This window comes from Triticum urartu, chromosome 7 (assembly GCF_003073215.2).
Source record: "Triticum urartu cultivar G1812 chromosome 7, Tu2.1, whole genome shotgun sequence".
Lineage (NCBI taxonomy): Eukaryota > Viridiplantae > Streptophyta > Magnoliopsida > Poales > Poaceae > Triticum > Triticum urartu.
In genome coordinates this window covers 532,669,363-532,680,404 of record NC_053028.1, presented here as the reverse complement: position 1 = coordinate 532,680,404, position 11,042 = coordinate 532,669,363, and the positions used below count along the sequence as shown (strand labels likewise).

General features: G+C 46.1%; 1 protein-coding gene across 1 annotated transcript; it reads right to left on the bottom strand.

Annotated features, from left to right (window-relative positions):
- Positions 1 to 468: 468 nt before the first annotated feature.
- LOC125523556 lies at positions 469 to 1,941 on the bottom strand. The gene has a single exon (XM_048688584.1). It carries the CDS (start codon positions 1,872 to 1,874, stop codon positions 747 to 749), a length of 1,128 nt encoding a protein of 375 aa, XP_048544541.1. The 5' UTR covers positions 1,875 to 1,941; the 3' UTR covers positions 469 to 746.
- Positions 1,942 to 11,042: the final 9,101 nt, after the last annotated feature.

The window sequence follows — 11,042 nt, the reverse complement described above, 5'->3', positions numbered from 1 at the left end:
TCAGAAGATGAAATAAGGTTCTCCCCGCCTAGTCCCCATCCCAGTAGCTCGTCTTGCATCACCCGGGGGGGGGGGGGGGGGGGGGGGGGGCTCACAAGATTCGGTCGGTGTATCTGCACGGATCCAGTCTCTGTTCATCTGTGTTTATGTGTCTAGTGGTTGGAACACTTCGATCTACACTTTTCTTCATGTGCAGGGTGGTTGTTCCGGTGTATTGTTCCTTTGGGGTCATAGCATGACGACTTCTTCATTGTCAACCACAACAAGGCTTATCTGGCTCCCGCGAGGGAGGGGCGATGATAGCAACGTGCTTTTAGCTCGCTTACGTGCTTGTAGTCGTCGCTAGATGATCTACATATATTGATGCAATTTTTGTTACTTCTATGTTCTTTGCTGTCATGATGTTTGATGAATAGATGGAAGTTTTACCCGCAAAAAAAGTTTCATGAAATGAAATTGGGGCGGGGAGCCATTTGATTACCTTTTTACGGTTTTCAATCACATTCTAACAACAGCTGATTTTCACACGGCATGACAAGATCGATGTGGAACACACATCTGTCTCAATCTATCGTAAAAACCCCAAGTCGTCGGGAATTGGTCGATTGGAATATGGACAATCGAACAAAAAATAGAACACGCCGGAAGCGTCTAGCAATCTCGAGCGCGCAGCTGCCGCTCGCGAACAAGCACGAAGCAAATCCAAGAGAAAAAAAAACAGGCATGCACCGTGCATGGCGAATTATCTACGCGCTCTGCGCCTCCAAGAAGGCGTTGAACTCGGCCCTGGCCATCGCCAGCCGCGGCGTGATGCACGGCGACGTCGGGCACGACGCCGGAGGCGCCGCGGCCGTCGAGAACCTCACGTGCCGCTGCGACGCGGACAGCGTCCTGGGGGCCGAGTCCTGCCGCTGCGACGCCGACGCCGACTTCTTCAGGATCCCCCTCGGCTCGCCGTCGAACGCGGACGCCGTCTTGGCCGGCGACGCCGGCTCATGCCGGCGCGAATCCGACGCCGACTTCTTCAGTGCCCCCCTCGCCTCGCCCTCGAACACGAACGCCATCTTGACCGGCAAGTCCGTGTCGTCCGCGCAGCTGATCTTGGGCACCTCCATCGCGAAGTCCATGTCGACGTGCGTCGGCACGACCCTCACCGGATGCGGCGGCGGTGGCGGGCTCCACGACCCGCACTCGAACCTCTCCAGCTCCGCCATCCGCGACACGCTGCTCCGCCGCCTCGCCCCGGAATGCTGCCTCTGTATGCTCGACATGACGGCCGCCGCGGAGGGCGACCCCGGCTTCTTCTTTGCGAAGCCCGGGATGAACATGCACAGCACGCCGCACGTGAAGCTTTGCTCGTCCTCGTCTGCAGACTCGACGTAGGGGACGGGGACCTCGTCGTCGTGCGGCGCCATGGACCTGCCCTCGGCGCGGGACGCGCTCCTCGAGAGCGTGGTGGGAGCCGCCGACGGCGAGGCGGCGTAGCTGGCGAGCGCGGCGGAGTGCTGCCGCGCGAGGGAGCGCAGGGCGGTGACCGTGGCGAGGCTGGGCGCGGCGGGCTCGTCCCGCTTGGCCGTGGCGCTGTGGACCGGGGAGGAGGTCGCGGAGCACGGCTGGCTGGCCCCGACGAACGTGGGCCGGCGCAGCGGCGGCAGGAGCGGGGACGACTGCGCGACCACCTCCGTGAGCACGGACGGCGCGGAGAGCGGCGAGTCCGGGTCGGCCACCATGCCCAGGTGCCGCAGAGAGACCGGGTCCACGGGGATCTGCCGCTCCTCCTCCATCGACGGCGACACCTGGCTCTTGCCGCCGTCCTCCGCTGCCGCCGTAGTGCTCACGGCGGGGACAGACACGGGCTCGTCGGCGGAGTGCATGGTGGGCTGGGCGTTGTCGTGCGCTCCTAGGATGGGCTAGCTACTCCGGCTGCGGTGCATGCACGAACTGAACTGGCGAGCTGGCGCAATACATACGCGCGGGACGCTTAAAAGAAAGGGAAATGAATCAACTAGTATTTGACTTTGGGTGGTGCGTACTTGGTATCGTCGTAGTGGAGAGCATGTAGTGGCTTAGGGGCGGCAAACTCCGGTGCATGGACGCTACTCCTAATTCGTGGCGGCTTAGTGGTTCACCATGTACATGTGTTATTGTGGGCATTGACCTTTCTCATGCAGAGAATTGTGATTAATCATGAAGTCGAGGTATCACGATTCATTTAAAAGATATCTAGGAAAAGAAGATGTATTAAAAAGAGAGAGAAAAATGGACATGGAGTTTCTGTTCCTAAGCTCACATGCACTTGAATGAACAGTAAAATCTAAAAGAATAAAAAAATATGATAAACATTGACGAATGTTTCATCTACATGCAGATGTCATGATGGATGTACATTCGTGGAGGTCTGAAAAAAATATGCTTCGAGAAGACTAGTTTTGGTCTTTTTGACACATTTTGGAGTGTCGATCTTCCCCCAAACCTCTACGAATGTTATTTCATCACGGAATTTTACACGCAAGTGAAATATTCATTAGTGTTCATAAAAAAATCTTACTTTTACTATTCGTCAAGGTGTATGTGAACACGGGATCAAAACATCACTTGCAGAGAAAAGTCCACATTAAACTCCCAACTTGTCATTCAGTTTGAATTTAAACCTCAACTTCAAAACCAGTTATCCCACACTCTTAACTTGCCACACTGTTCCGGAGAAAAACCCCGCTCGGTTTTGACTGGGGCAACACCATGTCAACTCTCCTTACATGTGAGACCTATCCAATAAATAAATAGAAGACCTCTCTCTCTCCTCCTCTCCCGCATTTCCTTGCGTTTCCGAAGATCGTTCCAAAATTGCAAACTTGAAGACGGGGAGAGAAAAAGGGACGTGTTTTTGGAAAGTATTTGGCTTTTCAAACACGAGGAAGAATGTTGGGATATCTTCCAAATCCATTTGGTGAGGAGGAATAAAATTTGGATCCTATTGTTCGTGATGCCTAGACCACCTTGACAACCCCTTCAACTTGAGGATATCATGGCCAAAAGCCAAGCTGCAAATAGTGGTAGAGGGGACTCTCGTCAATTATAACCATGTATGCATGTATGTATGTTGGCTGCCTTTTTGTTTTGAGAAACATGGACACTAAAAGCATCTCTAGCAGACCCCCGCATAAGTGGTCAAACCCGCAAAAAAATTGCGTTTTACAGTTTTGGACGAAAAAAGTGTCCAGAACAGAAACCGTAAAAGTAGTTCAACCCGTAAATTTTTTAAGGACCACCGCAAATGCACACCCGAAACCCTTATCTTTGGAGGTTGGAAGGCCGAATATAGGGGGGCCCGTATACCGGTCAAACCTCGTCGGAGCAAACACGCCGCCGCGGAGTTTGCCGGAATCCGCCCTAAACTCACCGGAATTCATCACCGCACATCGGAAAAGGCCGCTAGACGCCGCAATCGATCGCCGTCGGTTCGAATTGGACGAGCTCGACATCGTCGTGGCCTCCCATGACCTCAGCCTGGCCCCCGGAATCCTCCCAACGCGGCAGGCAAAGGGGCACGGCTCGCCTGGCAATAGAGTAAGGTGCGGACGACGGAGGCGACGGGGCGTGGCCGGCAAGGCTGGGCGCGGACAACGGAGGCGACGGGGCGTGGCCGGCGAGGCTGGGCGTGACCGGCGCGGTGATGTGGCGCGACCGGCAGGGACGGGGCGCGACCGATGGGCGATGGGACGCGGCCGACGGGCGACGGGGCATGGCCTACGGGCGACGGGGCGCCGCCGGCTGGAGGAAGGGACGGCAACGGCCGGACTGGAGGAAGGAGCTCTTTATTCCAGTTTTACAGTTTGTTTTACAGTATCTGTTCGGCCGCGCTAGTTCTCGACCCGCAAACGCGATCTTCGTGAAACTGCAAACGCGTTTTGCGGGTCAAGTTTTTGCGAGGTCTGCTAGAGTTGCTCTAACACACACACACACACACACGCACACACACGCACGCACACCCACGCACGCACGCACGCACACACACACCCCGTCCCTGCAGGACTTGAACAAGGGTGGATTGGTTCCACGACAAAGAATCTAACCATTCAAGATATGGATATCTTTTTGTTGGGATGGTATCTAGGGCCAGTTCTTTTGGTCGTTTCTCCCGGAATCTTGAGAATTGACCATCCACCCAGCTTCTCCCAGAATTTTGAACCCATATCTTTTTTACAATCCTAGCTAGTTAGGATGTAAACAGCTAGGATTGTCAAAAAAATATGAGTTCAAGATTCTGAGAGAAGCTGGGTGGAGGGTTGATTATCTAGATTTTGGGAGAATTGGCCAAAAGAACTGGGCCCTAAACCCCCTCTTCCGCCACAGGAAGATACCGTGGTTATTAACCACATGGGTGAGGGAGTGCTTTGCCATTTTCAGGTACAGTTCTTGGAGGCGCAACACTAGTGCACATTTTCATGGCTATTCTTCGTTAGTGTGATTCTTGCATTGGTAGCCACTTCGGCTCTCATGGATTCTATGGACATCGGTATGTCAAGCACTAAAGATCTGTCAGCAATTAATTGACTTGAGTAATGTCTGATTTTCCTCTCTAATCCTGGTGCGATGCAGGACTACGCGTAAGCCAAAGCAGACGCCTCCCAACCCTAGCCGCCACCGCAACACCTCCCGCCACCTCCTCGGCCCCCTCCTTTTCTCCGCCTAGCGGCCTCGTCGGCGACAAGAGGGGGGGAGTAGGGACCCGTCCGTCTCATTTTATTTTTCCTAGGTTTTTTTTCTCCAGCGACATCGATGAGGTGGTGGCGACGATGGCGTATTCGAATAAGGTATCTCTGGTCTCTCCCTACCTCAACGACGTCCGGTCTGACGCCGATGAAGGGCTTGTGAGAGCTTGTGTCCCCAGGTATGTTGTTTCCCTTCAGACTTTGGCAGTTCATGTGTCTTTCAAGGAGAGATTTTGGCTGGCTATTGGTGTGGCGACTACGACATCTTCTTCCGTGTTGCTATGTGGCTCAGAGCGGTCTCTCCGCCCTCTGTGCTGGAGGTGATGGATTGCAAGTCTGTTCTGCGTGGGATGATGCTCCTGCCGATGTTGTTTCAACGATTTTTAGATCTCATTTCAAGGGGCAAGTGGTTGTTGTGATCTTCAAAGCCTCGTATGGTTGGTGAGGGTGTTCATAGGTGTCGCTTTTCTTTACTGTTGTTCGATGCAATTTTCAAACTCTAGTAGGTGACGCTCAATCAAAGGAAAAAGAAGACTAGTATGCTTTTAATGTATTTTTTATTCCTACGCCCAGTTGTCTACCCATTGTATTGGCCTTTGTTTTCCTTGATATTTATCAAATTTATTATGCCCTTTAGGTGTATTTATTCAAAAAATGAGTAATGTCAGATTTCTAGCTTCCTAATGGCATCGGCTTAGAGTGCCTTGACACTGTCACATTAATTCCTTTAGTATTAACATAAAACCTAGTTGGAGTCTCGTGATTTGAACACCTTAATATATGCGAAAATAGGGGAACTAACTAGAATTGGCTGATCCTGTGGCTGCACCTTGGGTCCTCCAGTGCTGAGGAGATGGTCGGGAAAGAAGGGAAACATCAGAGTTACGTGATGAGTAGCAGCAACGATGTCAGCACTGACCTTGCGACAGCTGCCGTGGAAACAACTTTTGTCTCCTCTAGCACCTCGTTAGGCTGTGTTCGGTTGAGAGGGGTTTGGCAGGGATTGAAGTGGATTTAATCCTCTACAAGTCAAAACCTCCCCAAATCCCCTCCAATCCTCTTGTGGAGGGGTGTAACCGAACAAGGCCTTAGGATTGGTTTTTAGATAGGGGACGTAGCCTGCCATGCGAGATCATTACTGTCTAACGGGAAGTGTCATTTTTCTTTTATATTGTGTGCTAGAGAGGCGGGACCAAGCCCAAGTCGTTGGTTCGGTGCCCCCGACCAAGGCACATATGTGGGAGGTTTAGTTCCCTTCTTCTTTCCTGGTTTGTTATAACTAGAGATCAATTCCAACATCAACCGCTAAAGATCTTCAGCAGTTTGTTGTAGAGCAAAGGTCTGAGGAGTTATCTTGGTGCCTCAATTGCTAATTGTGTTGTTTGGTATATATATTTTCATGACAAGTTGTGAGAGCAGCATAGTCACATTGCCAATGGTGGATTCCTTAATATTAGCCACCACGTGGTAAATTCCGTGTTGCCTTCTAATAGGCTCCGGGTCAATAACTTTTCTGAGGAAAATTCAGACTCAATATACTATATTAACGCTAGAAAGATCACTCTCTAGCTATCTCGAAAGAAAGGAAGCTTTTCCATTGACATCTCCTTTCAAATATTCCCAATCACAATGGTATTTTTGACAACTAAAATTTATGGTAATTTTAGAGCTATATCCAATAGTTACATAAAACTACATCACGGTTTTAATATGTGATGCCATACAGGTCAAAAAATTGTAAGACAATTTTAGTGGTTTGGCGCTTATGCACCAAATACAAGCCAATTGGTACGCAATGCCTGCTGTAGTTCCTATGTGGGCCGGCCCATTGCAGGCCTTTTTACTAGCTGATGGTTTGGGGAACCTTCTAGAAGGTTTCCTTGGTTTTCTGGGCAAGCAGTTGTGATTTTTTTCTCCAGTTTTGGTCATTTTTTCTATTTTATCTTGTTTCATTTTTCTTTTTCTTTTTTACATTTTGTATTTTCATTATTTGAAACATGACCATTTTACAGATTTATGGGGAAAATTAACTGTTTTTCAAATTCATGAACTTTTTCCAAAAACATGATTTTTAAATTCATGAATTTGTTACTTTTTTCATATTCATAAACTTTTTCAAACTCGTGAACATTTTATTTCAAAATCATGGTCTTTTTAGATCCTTGAATGTTTTTAAAATTGTGAAAAAATATCAAACCTATGAACTTTTCTAGATCTGTAAAAATCAAACCAATTTTTTTTGTGCTAGTGGAGCTTTTTTTCACACGAGAAACCAAGAAAAAAGCACACAAGTCGATCGAACATAGCCAACCAGCGAGCGACCGTATCGGCCCTGACCCGCTGAACGTGATTCAGGACGCACCAAAGGCACGTATAATAGTGGCATATAAATACAGATGTCTAGGGCTGGAATTTGAGTCGAGTCGAGCCAGCTCGGCTCGACTCGCTAGAGCTCGTTTCGTTAACGAGCTAACTCGACTCGACTCGTTACTATAACGAGCTCAGACCTAAAATTGGCTCGACTCGTATAACTCGCGAGCTGACTCGTCTAGTTTGTTAAGCTCGTTAAAGATATAAACATAAACATAAAGCCCTCAAATATGGTAAAAAATAATTATGTATATATTAAACATGTATATCATTAAACAATTGTAATTTCCTTGTAATGCACGAGTCTCTTAGGAGGCTAGGTCTTCAACGGCTGGGCCTTGTGTTGTGCGCCTGGGATGTAGGTTGTTGAGGGGCTGATCTTTCTTTGTATTGGGAATGTCTGATCTATTTTATCGAGCCTAATAAGTTACACGAGTACTCTTTAGATTGGATCGTTTATCTTGGTCTATAAATGATCTTAAACTAAAGCTCGGCTCGACTCGTTATTCTTCGAGTTCGAGTCGATTCGAGCCGAGTCACGAGCTACTTGTTTAGCTCGCGAGCTTCGAGCTTTTTTTTTCAGCTCTACAGATGCCTCACGATAAAAAGTAGTTTGGGGTATCTGTATTGATTTTTTTTTTCAACGCAAGCCACTACTAGTGGTTCTCATCAAAGAATAGAAAATAGACTTCAACTACTCATGCATCCTTACTCTTTATTTTAAATTTTCAGCTTTATACATCGGACCACACTTTTTCTTCTCAAACACCCGCCTCCTGCCGAGGATCCCGCTACCTCATCTGAACGTACTTTTCCTGACATCTGATCCAAAATGGCCTGCGGGGCATTACTCTAGAGCTATACATTGGTCATGCCCTAAGCGCTTGACAGAGGCTCTCCATTTTCACCGGAAAGATTATATATCGCTCTCGGCCAGTAATAGCGAACGATCGCCCGTAGTGGCTCCCTCCTGGGGCAGCCTGTTAAATGGATTTTTTTTTATTTGTGCATGTTCGCTCGGGATATTTTTTAGGGTGCATTCGCTCGGGACTGCTATGTGTGATTTCTTGGTCCAGTTTTTTTGAGTGGTATTTCTTTTTTTGCGAGAAAATTTTCAATTTATTCATCTTCTATCATGGCAGTACAACGAACACTAGAATAATAAAAATTACATCCAAATTCATAGACCACCTAGCGACGACTACAATTACTAAAACGAGCCGAATGCGCGCCGCCATCATCACCCCTCCCTCGCCGGAGTCGGGCACAACTTGTTGTAGTAGACAGTCAGGAAGTCATCGTGCTAAGTCCCTGTAGTACCAGCGCACCAGAACAGCAACCGTCGCTGATGAAGAATAACATAGATCGAAATGATCCAACCTGAAGACACACAAACATAGACGAACCACAACCAGATCCGAGCAAATCCACCGAGAATAGATCCGCCGGAGACACACCTCCACACGCCCACCAACGATACTAGACGCACCACCGGAATAGGGACTAGACGGGGAGACCTTTATTCCATCTTCAGAGAGTCGCCACCGTCTCGTCTTTCTGAGTAGGACACAAACCCTAACAAATCTTGAAGAAACGACTAACAACGGAGCCCTCCCGCCGGCCCTTGCCAGGATCCACCGCACCCCCATGGCCCTAGGGCCACCAGAGACGAGGCGGACCTGCAGCGGAGCCAGCGAGAGGCACGAACCCTAGCTTTTCTTGAAGGAGGAGGCGGCGGCTGGAAAGAGTTCCTGCATGATTAGGCTCTAAAGCTATCGGTATCTCGTTCCAGTTTTAGAAGCTACCGACCTGGGTATTTAAAATGGAGTTTATTTGAATTTTTATTTTATTTACTCCCCCCTTATTTCTGTTCGTGAATATTTTTTGGATTTTTTTCAACATTATTTCAACTTTTGAACTTTTCTTATAGTCATGATTTTTTTTTTCAAATTCTTAAACATTTCTTAAAGTACACGAACTTTCATTAAGTTCATGATTGTTTTTCCACACTAATGGATATTTTTCAAATAAATGAACCCTATTTTAATTTAGGGTTTGTTTTGCCTTCATTGACATTTTCTTAAACCCACAAATATTTTTAATTTCCCAAACATTTTTAAAATTGATACGTTTCATTTATATCAACACTTTATGAATACACATTTTTTAGTTCTAAAACAGTTTTAAATTCGTAAAGATTTATTCAAATGTGCGAGCATTTTTTGAAATTGTCAACATTTTCTTCAGTTCACCAAATATATTTTGAGTTAAATATGTTGAATTCATGAACTTTGTTCAATCACGAACACTTTCTTCAATTCTTGGATATTTTTGAGTTCTTGAACATTTTTAGAATTTTTGAACATATTTTTAAATTCATGAATACTTTTTCAATTAATGAACATTTTCAATTTCGCAAATAAGTTTTTGTATTTCTAAACATTTTTTAATCAGCATTTCAGTTTTGTGAACATTTTTGCAAATTCATGAATAATTCTGTAATTCCTTAGCATTTACTGAACTCTGTAAACATTTTCCACATCTGTGAACATTTTTTAAATTCATGAATATATTTTTAGTTCGTGATTTTTCACAATTTTTTAATTCATGAATATTTTTAAATCTTGATCGATTCTTAAATTCGTAAACAGTTCTCAAATTTGTCAAGTCTTTCGTAACTTCACGATCTTTTTTAGAAATTACGTTTTTCCAAATTATAATTAAACGATCCTGAGAAAAGATGGACAGCAAAAGTGGAGAAAAAAAAATAACAAACTGTCCGCTGGCTCGGTACCTGCTAGATAGGTTGTAGACGATTCCCCATCTAAAGTTGATATGGGCTATTTCTCGCATTAGGCGAGAGGAGAGGGTAACTCTCGCGTTGAGCTACAGTATCGTCCCGGTCCACTAGGGCATATCTCCCCCTAATCTATCCCTAATAATAAAGCACGGATTGACTCCGTGGGTTCACCGTCACAATACGCTTTCTTGTTGTAAATTTACTCTTTCAGTTTGAATTTAAAACATATATACGAGGTGGTACTAATTCGGGAACCACATTGTATGCATCAAAATTCGTACTAATAAAAATTACAAGATAGAAATTCAAACCTGGGCCCCTACATCCAAAGCACAACGAACTAGCCAACTCACCTACCACAAGTCTCTCTGATAAACGCAACGAACGTTCTATACTTATATTGAATTAAACCTGGACTTCGTATATTTTATTGGCACAGAAGCCACTAGCGCTGCTTGGGCCGCGTCATGTAATCCAGCGGATCGAACGCAACGTGTTGATGGGCCTGCACAACGCACCATGTGAGTGGACTTCAAGAATACGTAAAATATTATTACTCCTGCGGATCGAACTCAGGACACGTCCTTTCTTTTTAAGGCTATATATACAACCAGCAACCCCTTTGAATTAATAGTCCCGCCTTGCTACTGTTCATGAAATCATTACAATTTATATAAACCAATGAGTAGACAATCAACAAGCTCCTTGGTTAATAAATGAAGGATGAGGTGTGGGATTTCTTAAAGAAAACACGATGAGGTGTGGGATTGTGGGAGAGGCTGAAGATAAACATGAACATTGAGGGATGACTTAGAGTTGCTAGCTATAAACGAGGCTGGACATACTCCCTCCGTCCCAAAATTATGTTGCTCCCTTGAGATTTTTTCTTCTAAATAAAATCTTGGATGGATTTGTGGGTGCTATTTTCTAATTTCCAAGAAGCTTCAGCGAGGGGTGAGCGTGCATGGGCTGGTGTTGTTGCTGCAAGTGAGTTCGTCCTTTTTTTTTAACAGCTAATCTATTTTTCAAGAGAAAAAGCAAGTGTGTTAATTGGACAAAGTGGGTTGGCTCAAATTCCTAAGATAGCTCCAAGAAAATGAAAGGGATGAAGTAGATTTCAATCTAATGGTTTTGTTCAACTTTGATTTATTCATGTATGG